Source organism: Aphis gossypii, chromosome X (genome assembly GCF_020184175.1).
Source record: "Aphis gossypii isolate Hap1 chromosome X, ASM2018417v2, whole genome shotgun sequence".
Classification (NCBI taxonomy): Eukaryota; Metazoa; Arthropoda; class Insecta; order Hemiptera; family Aphididae; genus Aphis; species Aphis gossypii.
Genome location: NC_065533.1, coordinates 30,813,193 through 30,829,471, shown reverse-complemented (window position 1 = coordinate 30,829,471; position 16,279 = coordinate 30,813,193). Strand labels below are relative to the sequence as shown.

The 16,279-nt window shown below is 27.3% G+C and overlaps 1 protein-coding gene across 1 annotated transcript; it reads left to right on the top strand.

Moving 5' to 3' along the window:
• The first annotated feature begins 6,087 nt into the window (after positions 1-6,087).
• LOC114130569 (uncharacterized) lies at positions 6,088-16,019 on the top strand. The gene is made up of 4 exons (XM_027995561.2): positions 6,088-7,138; positions 12,263-12,385; positions 12,694-12,938; positions 15,366-16,019. The coding sequence occupies exons 1-4, from the start codon at positions 7,046-7,048 to the stop codon at positions 15,781-15,783; spliced, it is 879 nt and encodes a 292-aa protein (XP_027851362.1). The 5' UTR covers positions 6,088-7,045; the 3' UTR covers positions 15,784-16,019.
• Positions 16,020-16,279: the final 260 nt, after the last annotated feature.

The window sequence follows — 16,279 nt, the reverse complement described above, 5'->3', positions numbered from 1 at the left end:
GCGACGACGCTCCAGAGCTCATCGCAATATCGATATTTATGTGGGAGTGTTTCAGTTCTCCCTGAAAATTATTGACCCAATAAGCCAGTTCTTCCAATATCCATACAGGTCCCCGCACACCGCTGCAGTGTCGGTGGCGGTGGCGGTGGCGGTAAAATTGTGTCCAGGCACACGGTCCAGACTCATTTTAACGCTACCGCCACCACCACCACCACCGTCACCACCACCGACACCGTCACCGCCACCTTCACCTCCACCGACTCCGTCACGGCCACCGCCACCGCCACCGTCACCGTCTCCGTCACCGCCACCGCCACCGCCACCGTCTCCGCCACCGCCACCGCCACCGACACCGTCACCTCCACCGTCTCCGTCAGCGCTACCGCTGCAGCGTGTGGGCACCTTTGTACAGTCAATACATTCATTGATTAAGGCTTTTAATCGTAACCTGTTGAATTTAATACTATATAATAGAATGTACCTAAACTTTTATATTAATAGGTACATTAGACTTAAATAGTGAGCCACATAGAATCATTTATTTTTTATTTTTATAACAGTGAAAATCCTAATCCACATTTAAATAACCAACCACCAATTTAACCATTTGTTATATTACAATTTAAACATCATACTAATAATTCAGTATTCACCTTGTCTCATAAGTGATTATCTACAGTATAATTTTCAGTCTATAATTTGTGTTTTAAGTACATTATATACCTACTTAAAAACTAGTTTAAATTAATTATTTTCTGCTAAAGTTGCTAAAGTTAGTTTATTTAGTAAAAACCTAATAATTATAATTTGTTTCTGCAATTTATAATTTCTACAATTAATATCTTATATAAATAAAAGTACCTGTTTCATAATTTTATTATTTATAGACATTTTCTGAAAAATAATACCAAAAAATTTATACAATAATTTGTGTAGGTAATATATTTTAATACATACACATATTATGAATTAAATCAATATTAAGATACTTATTGTTTATTTAATATTTAATTATTTCAAATTAATTTTACTTTTCATAATAATTATTTAAATAGTTTTTAATTAAATAATCCTGTTTAAATTATAATTTATTCATATAAAATGTACCTATATTTTATTATTTTATTTGGTAACTCGTTGCATAAAAGTTTTAGTAAATAACTCAATTCGCAAGATAAAAGTCAATCTAACTATAATTTATAAATAAATAATAATAATTTATAACTATAGTAAAAAAATTCTCATAGACTAGTAGGTACTGAGCTATTATTAAAATGTATTGAGAGTCTGTCAAGATAGCCTGGAGGCTGGAGTAATCTGTTTTTATGTTGCTCACATGGTGATTCTTATTCCGTGTTCATCAGACTCGTCTGTTAATATAATAATTAATAAACAATGTAAGCAATATAGCACAGTTATCAATTAATGATTTACTTTTTATAATCACTTCAATATTATTTCCCCGAATTATAAGTAAGAAAAATATTAAATATTTGAAAATACTCAATAAGTCACTTAAAATTTAAAATATCGAAAAAAAACCAACATGAGAACACAGATAATGTTCTTACTTAAAAGTTTGATAATAGGTCAATTCACTCTAATATCATAACTAAAAGCATACTGATACTGATTACTGTTGAAACTTGTGAATGAAAATTTACTATGTAGTATGTATAGTACCTACACTAGGACGTGTTTAAGACTGAGCTAAAACATGCGGGTGCGACGTGCTATTAAATATATTTAAAAATTCAAAAAATCAAAATTGAATAAATTCATTATTGAAAAAAAAAATGGAGGTAAGCAATGAACATGTTTGGTGAATCGTTCTATATATATATTATATACCTGTTATAAAATAATAAAAACAACTATTAATTTTTGATAATTTTAAATATTTTACTAAAATAAAATAGTGTTAAGGTACGGTTTCCCTGCTGCGTCTAGACGCGGCGTCTAGCGTCACTACCGGTCTAGAGGTAGGTCGCGTCTAGACGCAGCGTCCGACGCGGCCGTGCTGTTCCACTGTTCCACGCGTCTGACGCTGCCAGGGAAACCGTACCTATATACTTAGGAAGTTAAACTTAAATATTAAGTACCCAGGTTCTAACAGGACATAGTGAAAAAATATTGATTGAAACATTATGAATATTTTGATATAATTTATTAATAAATCTTAAACATGATAGGTGTCTAATTTCTCTATTTATCATATCTTTACAATGGATATTCATTCCTAAATAAAACATGGAAACGGACGATTTCGACTTACTAAAAAAGTGAAAATTGGAAATAAAACTTTTTAGATTGTCACCACTTCAAAATAAATTAAGAATGTAAAAACACTAGAAGCATTTGAAATAACTTATATACCTACACTTAAGTAGGTACTTACTTTTTTCACCCGCATCGTTTTTACTAATCACCCTATCTTTAAACTACATAATAGTGTCAATAAGAAAATAACAGTAGTAGGTGGCAGAGCATATTTACGTCAAACCATTTTAAAAAAATAGTTGACGTATTAAATCAGAATAATATTAGTTTATAAAATGTCTACAACAAAATTCACGAAACATTAATACTAATGCATCACAATTAATATGTAATTGAATCTACTGACTTCTGTATAATGTTCAGTGCATGTCGTTTTAAATTTAATTAAAGACAACGAAAATCGATATGGAAAAGGAACTTCCATGATATTTATAAATAATATTATGTTAAATAAACAAAAATAGAATCTCTGTATTTCTAAACGCTATAAAATATTTTAATTCTATAGGTATTATAGAGAATCAATTATATTAATTTTAAAATTGATTGTAATAATTACAATATTAACTATTTTATGAATTTGTATTTCAAATTGTGAACTCATAGGCAATTCAATTTCACAATTGTATTAAACTTTACACCAGGAAAATAAATAATAATTATAATATAGTAGATACCTATATTATGGAGCATCAGCCAAATCAGTTTTTAATTTAAAATAAAAATATAATTGTCATTATACTATTTTAGAATATTTAAGAATATAAAGATGAATCAAGTGAAATAGGTAATTGGCTAAAATTGGTAATCGGTTTACCCAAAATTAAATTTGGAAGAAGTAAACGATTGTTTTACGACAGATTTGATGTCAGTTACATTTATATATACATATACATATTTTTAATTAGATTATACTTTATACAATTATTATTATCATTTTATACAATTCAGACTCTATACATTTCAATATTTTATAATTAATTCAATATACGTATTAATTAGAATACACATTTTAATTTTAAATTATACAATTACTATTATCATTTTATATAATTTAAATCATCGACTAAGTCACTCAATCTCTGTAATAGATATACTATATTTTAATTTAATGGTCAATCAATAATCATTGCATTGTACTTACTATGAAAAACGATTCTGAAGATATATGATTTGTCAGCCTGCTCAGCCTAGGATATATATTTAAATATTTTCTACTGGATGGTGAAAAAGGTGGTTTATGTTAATAACCTGAATACCGCAAAATTAAATCATTTACAGAAATAGAAATTTAAATAACTAGTGTATGTTTCAAGTTTTTACGACTAGGTAGTGCTTTTTACTATAACAAAAATCAAAAATTAAATTATCTGATAGTAAATTGTTATTTTCCTCGTGAATTTTTGATTTCGTAAAAATTTAAACTTTAAATGAAATATTTTTAATTGGCCTATACTTCTTAACTTCTTTTATAATTATTGTAAGCTTAACTTATAGAAAGTTTTGTATTTAATTTTCAATTCTTAGCTACTTACACCAAAAATTGTATAGTTTTAATTACAAAATAATTTGCAAATATTCATGATTTTGATAAATGTTGTCAATATTTTAACTCAAAGTAATTTAAACGCTATAAAAAAAAAATTGTGCCCGTGTATTCTTATAATTTTTGAATCACTATAAGACTAACTCATGAGGAACTTTATTGTATTAAGTTTTCAAGTATTTTGACTAAGCCAAAAACATTTTATCGACATTTATAAAAAAAAAAAAAAGCGAATATTTCGAATGCCTATAAATAACTTTTAATTTTTAAATAAGCGAAATATTTTGAAAATTAAATTAGCTGTATAAAGAAAAGGCAAATCTAAATAACTAGAGAAATTTTCAAGTATCTACGACTTATGCTTTTTGAATAATAACAAATATTGAAAAATGAAAATTGTTTGAGAATAAATCGTAATCGTTATGCGATTTTGTTAAAATTTAAAATTTACACATTCACAACATTTTTTCTTAAAATGACGTTCGAGTTTTCTCTATAGTTATTTAAAGGAAACTTATGGAAAAATTTGTGTTACTTTTTTTTAACCTTAGATATAAATAAAAATACTATTTTATTAATTTTCAACTACAAAATTATTTGCAAATTTACGCGATTTTGGAATATTTCGTAAAAATTTGAACTTTAAGCGCTTAAACCAAAATTGTGATTAACGATTTTCGATTTTTTTTTTTTTTAACTACAATAAGAACAACTTATAAGAAATCTTGTATTAAATATTCAAGTTAAGGAAATCGAAACCTCTTTTATCGACATGTCAAGAAAAAAAATAATAAAAATTTCAGTTGTCTATAAAAATATCTATAAAAAGCCAGGATATTTTTAAAATTTTACCATGTATAGATAACGCTCATATAAATATTTGGTGAAAATTTCAAGTATTTAAATTTTAAAGTGATTCGTTTTTGAGTTACAACAATATAAAATAAAATATTATTGCGTAAAAATTGCCGTTTTTTCTGTTGCCAGATCAACTTGCAACTTACTTCACAAAACCAATTTTTTAAATTAAAAACATTTGATTGGGCGAGTAATGTAATAGATCACAGCGACTATGTGACACCGTTAAACTAACTATAAATATATATGATTATGATACTAATTAGTATTTTAGTATATAGTAACAAGATAATAATTAATAATATGCTTACTGGACATAGTATAGTATAGTCATCCACATATACGCAAATTTTATACATCATAGAATTATGTTAATACTTTAATAAAAGACATGTCAAATTGTCAACTTCGATATAATTCTAGGCCAACAAAATATCATACTTAGTTTGAATACAAAATGTATTTTTTTAAATAAATGGAATATTTGTATTTTTGAGATTATATCATTAGCTATTAGGCATTAACATAAAAATATAAAGCGTTTTTGTCAAAAACAGTTGGTTTTACATGAAATTCCTGATTTTTCCTACTTACTTACGTAATTGTTTTTTTCTCGATTATTTTTAAAAATAGATACTGCAAACATTTCACACAATATCATTTATGTTAGAATTTTCTATAAAATGATATATTTAAAAAATATATTTTGGGTCTCTTTGAGATACCTATTTAAATGTTTATGAATTTTTTTATTTTCGTTTTTGGACGAAAGCTTGAAATAATAATATGTATATCATTCCTTTTAAGTTGTTCATTCTTGCAGCAGTTAAAAAATTATCAAAAATGCAATCACAATTTTTTTATAGCCAATGATTTAAAGCTTACATTCTCAACGCGAAATTGGATACTTTAATTTGTAATTTTGGTATTCATATTTAAATACCTACTAATACCTAATAATTAACAAAAAATACGTTACGTAATTTACACGATACAATAAAACCGATCAACGGAAAATCATAGATACAAAATATTGTGTGTATTCCGGGCACATACTCCGTCAATATTATTATTATTTTTCTTTAAAAAAAAAAATAATAATAATAAAACATTTAATAAGAATATTAGGTAGGTACCCACCAAAAACCCTAGGTAGGTACCTACCTATTTAAAACATTTTATTTTCGATGTATAAACAATATTTTATCACGTCGGATACGACTGGATATAAACAATTTTAAATAATGTAATATTAATAATTATTAATTGCGTAAGTCATACTCGTCGTTAGCACATGCGTTGACGGCAAACGATAAATCATAAATCATACAATATAATTATACACCAGCTGGCAGCTACGCTTGCAGTGCAGTGGCGTATAATTATTATAATAATAATGTTTTTTTCATTATCACACATGATTAATTATTTTCACCACCGTTATCTTATTACCATATACCTTATTGTCGGGGTAAAACACCGAGACAGATAAGAACGTACTTATCTCAGTGGGGTAAAAGAAATCAATGCATTATCGTACCAGTTACCGGCGCAGTGTTGACTGCTCGTCGTGGGCCCCGCGATCGCAACGATTACGGCGGCGTCGGGCTCGTAAACATTTAGCGTCTGATCGGGAAAGAGGTCTGACAATATTAACAACGTGTGCGTGTGCCTACGACAAATTTCCGTTTGGTAAACGCATACCCTGCAGAGTTCCTGCGCGTGAAAACCGCTTTTACCGCCTAAGCGGAATGTTCTGCGTCCAATAATTATTTTTTTATAACCTCGTCGTCGTCGTCGTCGTCGTCGTGTAGGTACCTTTGTGTATTGTTGTAGTGTACGCGGCGTAACTCCGTAGGCCATTTTGGCAGAAAATCTACAGCTAACGCTATAACGGATCGCGCCGGGACTGCCTCCCCTCCACACGTCAGAAATAGGGTCTTACGGATTCCCCAGAATCGTTCCGAGGCGCGCACACATACACACAGCACGACCACCATCACCCCCACGACATCACACCGACACACACACACGCAAGTATACACTATACACGTGTTTTGTGTGTTAAAGACAACACCTGGGACGACCGTAAATTACTGCAACGCCGTCCTTTAAATTTTTTTTTTTTTTTTACATTTTACTACTCGTCCGTGCTACACCTATTAAACACTAAACTGTCTCGTTCGTATTTACTATAGCTATATAGTTCACTTACGCGCGCCGTACTATTCGGTTTTTACACACGCCGATTTCTTTTACACCGTTGCGCGTCCGTACGTACGTTAGATATTCACCTCACTGTATTATTACCTATACCTATATTTTATAACGTCGACACGAACAGTGTAAACGAGCGACATCATGAGGAGCGAAATTCTCGAAGAAATGCCCGAAGCAATCGTGGAATACTTCTGCGAACAAGTATTGAAACGTGACTGGCCAAACTCTATACACGTGAGTATAATTTTATAATATTTTTATTTTTTATCATTAGGATTGTACCTTCATCCTGTATCCATACATTATTGTCCAATAAGCGGTGTCGGTCTGGCCGGCTACCCGGCGATCGCCGGGGGTCCTTGGACATTAATTACCTAAATGGAAAAAAATATTAAGTTTACTCGCGATTCCGGGCTCGGATTCCAATCGAATCAATTTGTAAACATTGAATTATTGATTATGAATACTAGTATTTAATATATTATTTATCTACTAGGTATATTATAATATTATTAAAAAGTATTAAAAGTACCACCTATTAGGTATTTTAAATTTGTATAATATTTTATTTAATTATTTAATGATAAAAAATTTTAATTTCATATTAAATGAACACGGAAAATGCAATCACCTTTATGTTATAATATGTTAATAAATATTATATATGTAAAAAACCTTTTTTGTAAAAGGGCCCTTGTAAATTATTGTGCCGGGGACCCAATCATAAGCCGGACAGACACTGACAATTAGTATTTATCACCCACGCGTCCAGTTCATATATTGGCCATCGGCGACCGTAACGATTACTATTTCATATTGTAAAGTAATACCCACTATGACGGTACCTAGTTTGTGACGTCAGCCGATGACCAAGATGAACTGAACGGGTTATACGAAAAGATGTTTATAATTAAGGTTAACATATATAGGATGAAGTCAATCGGCTATACTTATATAGGTATTATAACCATCCATTGATGGAATTTCGTGACGAGTAAAAGTTTTGCATTTAGTCAACTAGTAGTTTATAACACCATGTTAGGATGAAGAGAGAGTTTGATGTAATGTCGAGCTTTTAATAAATATTTTATATTGTACATATAACTAAATATTAGTGTATAATTTAACACAGGTACAGTGTCGGTCTGGCATATAAAAGGCCTCGGTCGCATGTCTTCTCTGGGGCCTCATTTTTTTTTTTCATTTACTATGAACAAGATTGATCACAGGACAGTGAATTAGTGTATATTCTCCTCTCCCCGCCACGATTATAAACTAAAAAAAAGGTTAAGGCCTTGGCTGCGTTCGAGGCCCTGGCCGGGCCAACACTGCTCGGCTACTTCTTAAGTAAACGAATGAAAGTTATAAACTTATAACATACCTACAGAGTTAAAATGAAAATCGATTAAGTCGATAAATCTGCTAATGAAGTTTGGGTTTCTGTGTAGTTATCGGTCTCAAACTTTTTATATCAAAATATAGGTTCTTAAATCCTAGTATTACTGTTCTGTTACAAGTTATACATTACACACACACACACACACACACACACAAATTTATATTTTATACGAGATAATTCAAGTATAAAAAATAAAGATAGTCAATTTACGATTAATTTAATTTATATTGAATTATTTAGTTAGAGTTTGTAAAAAGTACACAAATATGTTGTAACACATATTATATATATATGTATATGTATATTATATGTTTGGTATGTATAATAAAATACTATTGATCAGCACAAATGATATGTAAATAAGTAATTTTCAAGTAATAAATTATGATGACTTCACTACTTAAGTGTTCGTTTAATTTGACGATGCGAGCTCATCATTCAGTACTCAGTAGTTTCTATTGTAAGGTTTAAAATAATATACAATTATTAACTAGTCTATATGATTACAGTTTAACGTTTTTTATTGTTTAGTCGTTTAGATAATGTGCCAAATAGCCAAATACATGCGGCATACTTGTACAGACGTACAATGTACACAGGCGGCTTCAAATAAACGTAATCGATTACCAAAAACTAAGAATATTCTAATTTTTATTTTGAATTAAAATTTAAGTAGTACTTAAGTACTTCCCTCACTATATTATTTGAGGAAATATATAATATGTATATTTTAATAATTATTAAGTACTCTATTGTTCTTAAATGCTTACAAGCTATTCCTTAACAAAATTCAATAGCTATACCTTTATATATGTATATATATATATATATATACTATTATTATTATTACGTAATAGATAGTTGTTACTATGATATTTTGATACAAATTTAATAATTAAATGAATAATTTTTTTAATTAAATTGAGTTAAATAATACTAATAGGTACATTAAATTATTGTAATAATAATTATTATAACATCAACAATAAACTAGTAAAGTAGTATTATTTAAATAATATTATACTAGTATAATAAAATTCATATTTTTATTGTTTTTGAATCGTTTAGACATCATCTAGTCGTATAATTTACAAAAGTAAACACAGTGTATAGTTTACCTTACACCTTGATTATTTATAGATCAATTTGAGCCATTTTATTTATAACCTGAAAAATGTCATTAAAAAAATTATATATAGGTATAGTAATGTCATTGTAGGTAATTACTAATTAGATTGTTATAAAATATAGGTCCAATAAATTATATACCATACTCGTTTCTCATACCAGACGCATAGGTACTATAAGCAAATTGTACGGCTATATTTAATTTGGGTAGTAATTTCTTGTTACAATTTAGCACAAATTAGCAAAACACAAATAATAATACTTAATAAAATAAATTAATATTAACCTACCTAATTAAATAAATTATTAAAAATTGTATTTCAAGGCATGTGTGCATATAAATAGCTTTTCTGTGTTTAAAACAAAATCAAGTGTTTAACACAAATCTTCTTTTAATTTGTTTCATCAAAGTAATGTATCTTTATAACTATAACTTTGAACGCAATAACAATAATAATTACGTCGGAAAAAATATTATGAAAAACCTTTGGTAAAATAAAAAAAAAGAGTTGTCAAGTGAGTAACACTCTGCTGTATAGTAGGTCACTATAATTTATTGATGTATTAAATTTGAATCCAATGATAGGTAATAGGTATCATTGTATGTGAAAAACGATTCTGAACGGAGATGATATCTTGTCTAGGATACAATTTCCAGCGGTTGGTATAAAAGTTGGTTTATGTTTTAATGGTTTAAATACACCAAATTTTAAATAATTTTATCGCTATTTATAAAAAAAAAAAAAATAAATAAACAAAAACGAATGTTTCAAATGCCTATAAATAGCATTAAAATAAGCGAAATATTTTGAAAATTAAATTGTACAAAAAAGTGCCAATTTAAATAACTGATGAAATTCTCAAGTATGTACGACGTATAATTTTTGACTAATAACAAATATTGAAAAATGAAAATTGTTTGAGAATAAATCGTAATCGTTATGCGATTTCGTTAAAATTTAAAATTCACATGCTCATAACATTTTTGTTATATAATCTTAGATATAAATACTATTCTATTTTATGGTTTTTCAGATACAAAATAACTATAGCAAATGTTCACGATTTTGATATATTTTATAAAAATTTGAACTATAAACGCTTATAAAAAAAATTGCAGTGGCTAACGATATTTGATTTTTTTAATTACAATAAGAACAACTTCTAAGAAACCTTGTATTACATTTTCAAGTGTATCGACACTTCAAAAAAAAAATTCTTAGAAAAATCGAAAATTTCAGTTGTCTATAAATAGCTCAAAAACGTCAACATATTTTGAAAATTTTACTGTACATCAATAAAACTAATATAAACATTTGGTGAAAATTTCAAGTATTTCAAGTGATTAGTTTTTGAAAGAAAAAAATAGATTTGGTCGAAAACTGTTGGAAAATGTTTACTTTTAACCTAACCTATATACTGCACCAAGGATATTCACTTTGCCATCGGAAACCACCCCTGCGAAGTTTGAAATTGAAGTATTATTTCGAAAAGTTATGTTATACACAGATAAAAAAAACACATCATTGTAAAATAAATACATTTATCACTTCGTTCAGAATCTAAAATGGTTATGATATCTTCAATATTTTAAACGATTTTGTCTGTTTATTTTAGGAAGTTTCTATCTATACACTATTAAAGTGACAAATAAAAAAATAAGTCATAAGAAAATAGTTTTCAACTTGTCTGTAAATGCCAACTAGACAGGTGACTGTACAAGGTTACGTAAAACATTAATAGTTTATTTTATACCTGAAAAAAAAATATAATATTGTAACACACAAAAAAAAAAAAACTAGGAAACTAAAAAATTATTTTTAAATAGTACATATTTTGCAAATTATACATTTGATTATATTAATGATTTAATTCTTTGGGTACCTATCCGTTACAGGTAACCTATATGACCTACATAAATATACTTTTAATAAGTTAATTTACAATAAGCCAATAAGGTATCCACGCCAATTTATAATACTAAAAGTTATAACTTATATACAATAGGCTATTTTCAAAAAATCTTTTATTAATTAATTTTGAAATATTTATAAAATGCTAAGTGTATATGTTATAACTTATAAGTAGACTATTATTTTAATTTTAATTTATAAGTATTTATATGAGTATTAACTATCTTATTTATTAGTTCATTGGCTTTTAATTTTTTTAATTTTTGTATGGATTAATTACTTGAACATTAACGATTTGGTAATAAAATGTCTTTGTTTATAAAATTAATACAATTATTATTTCATCCTATGGAATACGTGTATACTGTATACGTTTATAATTTTTATTTGAATAATATTCTAAAATTTATATTTGATTCTGTATCTCATAATTGTTTATATTATTTTAGCTATACCTATGTATATTGTATAATACTATATAATTTTATCTTATTAGTTATAATTTCTAAACAGACATACGCATTTTAGTGAAAATATACATATAAATAAAATATGTATGTAACATATTAGGAATAATATTTAATAAACCTTATCTAAAGAATATTGACCATATTTATTAGAACCCTGTATTTGAAAATTTATTTCTATGTTATTATTGGAATTTGGAATTATTTTATGATTGTGCCAGGTATAAAGGCCATAATGAGATATTTTTTATCCAATTAAATTGTTTCACCATTTTCAATAATTTTTCTTAAAACTACAATACATATAACTTTCTAATTAAACTACATGTTTAGTACCTATAGTTAGCTAAATTATATAATGATAAGTAATAATATACATAATCATAAAAAGGTTATTTATTATTAAGCACTTCAGTTTGGCACTTATTCATTTATATTTTTAATTTTTCAGGCATATAATTTCATTAAAAATGCGTTTCGATGGATGAGCAAAAATTCGGCATCGAGCTATAAATTATACTATATTTCTAATGACGTTGAGAATGGAACATTTATTGGGATTTTATCGCGACCTGTAAGTAATAATAATAATAAATGCATTCATTGAATATTAATAAAAAAAATTCAATGCGATTACAATTTTATTTTCATACAGCAAAAATGAAAAAGTATTTATTGGTTACAAATGTTTGTTTTGTAAGCTGTAAAAATTGCTTTGTTTTTTTAATATGATCAATACAGAAGGTTCGAATGTAATAATTACACCACCAAACATCCAATTGTTGATGTAATTTTTAAGAATCTTTTTTTAATTTTAGGATTTTTTTCATTCATGATGCTGGAAGATACATTATACGAATTGCACAGTAATATTAATTTCAGGAAGAAGAATATCCGGACGTCGTAGTCACATACACTTGCCCGGGAAACGAAGAACAATTCCGAAGGATGTTGTTTAATACTGAGCACATCAATTGGCAGAAGAAACTGCTGTTCCAAGCTATACCGATCAGAATGAATGCCGTCTTGGAAACAACGGTTGAGGAAAAGGGATTGAAGAGTAAACTGTACTTTAATACTGTACTCAAGTGGATGCCAGCCAATGTAGCTGCCAGATTAGATTACGAGTAAGATATTCTATTACATTTACACATTCTATTTACATTGAAGTTCAAGACTTATTATTAATAATATTTTATTATGAAAAACAAAGTTCAGTTTTTAACTTGTGGGTATACATAATATTATAACCAATTGCGTATTTAGAATCTAGATACAATAGTAATGCTTAGTACAATTATTTGACTCGTGATTTTATTTATTTTTTTTTACCTTTTATAAACGAACATTATAAATAATTAACCTAATATAGAATTAAAATAATGATTGAATGTATGGTTTGTATGAAAATGTGAGTAACTTTATTGATGTTACTAATAAAGTGGTTATATTGTTATTTTGAAAGTAAAGGTACCTAACCTGTTTATATTATGTCTACACAATAGTTAATGCAACGTTTAGCTTAATATTTAACGTTAGATGTGCATGAGATCTATCAGGCCATTTCTTTTAATTCACTTAAAAAATTTGATTTGAAATCGTAAAAATGTTCTTATCGATCTCGCGTTGAATTCAAATTATACATAAATTATAAGAACTATGGTTTAAATTAATCATCCTAATCAATTTGAAATGGATAGTTAATTTTATCACGCTTGTGAAAGACAGAGACCGCAAACATTAGTACTCAATAACCTCAGAGTAAAAACTTTTGTGTATAATTATTAATTCCATTAATTTACTCGAGTCCAATATTTTTTTTATTTTTAGTTAAATGAACTTTCATAGTTAATACCTATCTTTGAAATTATAGTTTTTTATTTGGTTTTAATAAATTATATTTTAAACACTGATACTATAAATTCACAACAATATAACCAGTTAAATATATGTATAATAAATATATAAATAATTAATATTCTTAATACATATAACGTGCTAAAACGGCAATCAATATGTTACCTTCTTGTGCATAAGTATACCTATTTAAATAAAGTGTGAACATTATTTATGCTCGAGTCGTATAATGAAGAATAGTAAAATTTAATAATAATACGAATGGATAAAAAACATTAAATAATAAAGTATTGTTTTTGAATATTTCAAAGATTTCCTATATAGAGTATTATAAACACGAACTAAGATTAAATAATAATCTGTGATGAAATAATTAATTAATTTTCTATAAATTATACTATAAATATTAGCCATCTAGGATTCAACACTTGATACTTATAAATGCACTAAAATATAGGTTTATTCTTTATTCTTTAGTTTGCATGATTAAAAATTGTTATCAAAATTGCATAGATCGACGATAAAAAGTCTATGATAGATGTGTTTGTATTATAAGACCATACAATAATATTATTTTTATTACGGTTTTTTAATGAGATTATATTAAATTGTGTTTAATTAAACATGTAATAGGTACATTTATATAAAATACAAATCCGCATAGTTATTATGGTAAATGTTGAATTTGAATTCAGTTATAAATCGTGGCATACAAATTAGAATTTTGAACATGAATGAGTGTCAGCCTATATTACTAAATATACTGTATTATATATATACAGGGTGATTTTTTTATCAAACAACACTCATTTTTTCCAAAAGTATTCATGTTTTTGAAAATATTTTTTTACATAGTTTCAAATTGTTAAAAAAAAACAACATTTTTATAAAAAAATTATATTTTTAAATATTTTTTATCCTTATAATTTTTTAAGTTTTTTACTTTTTTGAATGACAACATAAATTTTTAATTTCATATTCCAGAGCAGAATAATTTTCTGAGTAATTCGATACATAAAAATCGAATTTAGGGTGAGTAGTTTTGTCCACTACTCCGCTTGTCTAAACTTTGAATAAGTATAACTCATAAACTACTCACCCTAAATTCGATTTTTATGTATCGAATTACTCAGAAAATTATTCTGCTCTGGAATATGAAATTAAAAATTTATGTTGTCATTCAAAAAAGTAAAAAACTTAAAAAATTATAAGGATAAAAAATATTTAAAAATATAATTTTTTTATAAAAACGTTGTTTTTTTAACAATTAGAAACTATGTAAAAAATATTTGCAAAAACATGAATACTTTTGGAAATAATAAGTGTTGTTTGATAAAAAATTCACCCTGTATATATATATATATATTGCTAGTCATTTATTTAACATCAGTAATATACTAATACGGGATATCGAGTAAAGTTTTTTTCAACAACATTGAATTTGAACGTATCATTTAATGCATTAAATAAAATAATAAACAATGTTTCAATACGAAGAATTGTTTTGTATTACAAATTTACAACAAAGAAAATAAACAAATTATGTTTATATATAACCTAGCATCGAAGGATAATTTAGCTAGTCATATTAAAAAAAGGAAACACAGTTTACATTGTACCTAGTGTATTATTAAAAAAATGTATTGTAATTTCTCAATTTAAATTCACTATTATCTATAAATTGTTTTTGTTTCTAGAACTCCGGAAGATGTGTTTATTGACAAATTGAGCTTGGATCATATAGACTTTATTTATTCACAGTGGACTCATAGTGACATTTACCCCAAATCTGATCTTTGGGACATAGTAAGACTTAACATTAGTTTGGGTATATTCAGTCGGCATAATGGTGAGCTTTTGGCATGGGCCATGTGTGGCAATTACGGAGGTTTAAGTACTTTGGTAGTTCAGAAAGATTACAGAAGACGTGGATTTGGTAAACTGATTGTGTTGGCAGTAACCAAGGAAATGGGCGAGAATGGCGTCTCTCCTCATGCACTTATTAGTGAAAAGAACAATGTGTCGTTGAGCTTGTTCAAGAATGTTGGTTATACTAAACAGTCAACGATATTACCATGCGTAGTAGTTGAAGACCCGGATATTTCTGGGCCATAAATACTGGGATAATTACTTTGGCATTTACCTCAACGATTGGATTCAAAAATGTATACTATTCATTTTAAGAGGACGCCACACCAACATGTGTTGTCTGTGTCTTTTACACACGTCAGTTGAAAATTTTTTTACGCGGGATGACTTTACTTTCTCCATATTTATGTACGAAAAATTACCAAAATTATAAATCGCATTGAGAAGAATTTTATCTGTGTCGTAGCGTCTTATTTTTTTTTTATAAAAGTAACCAATAATTTTAAATAATTAAATGAAAAAATCTCAAGTTTCTCAAACAGATAACTTAAATTGTATTCATATTATCAAAAAAATTCTGATATAAATATCGAGGAAGTAAAGTCATCCCGCGTAAAACAGTTTTTAACTAAATTATACGTGTGTAAAACGGAGACAACACATGCGGGTGCTACGTCCTCTTAACGAAACTCTCGAATTCCGCAAAGTAAACGGAAACCATAGCGGAAACAATGACAACTTA

Bases quoted from the DNA above. Each gene is read 5' to 3' on its own strand.
- LOC114130569 (XM_027995561.2), top strand. From the start codon at position 7,046: ATGAGGAGCGAAATTCTCGAAGAAATGCCCGAAGCAATCGTGGAATAC. The intron at 12,386-12,693 runs GTAAGTAATAAT...TATTAATTTCAG, and splicing joins TTGGGATTTTATCGCGACCT to GAAGAAGAATATCCGGACGT. The intron at 12,939-15,365 runs GTAAGATATTCT...TTTTGTTTCTAG, and splicing joins GCTGCCAGATTAGATTACGA to AACTCCGGAAGATGTGTTTA.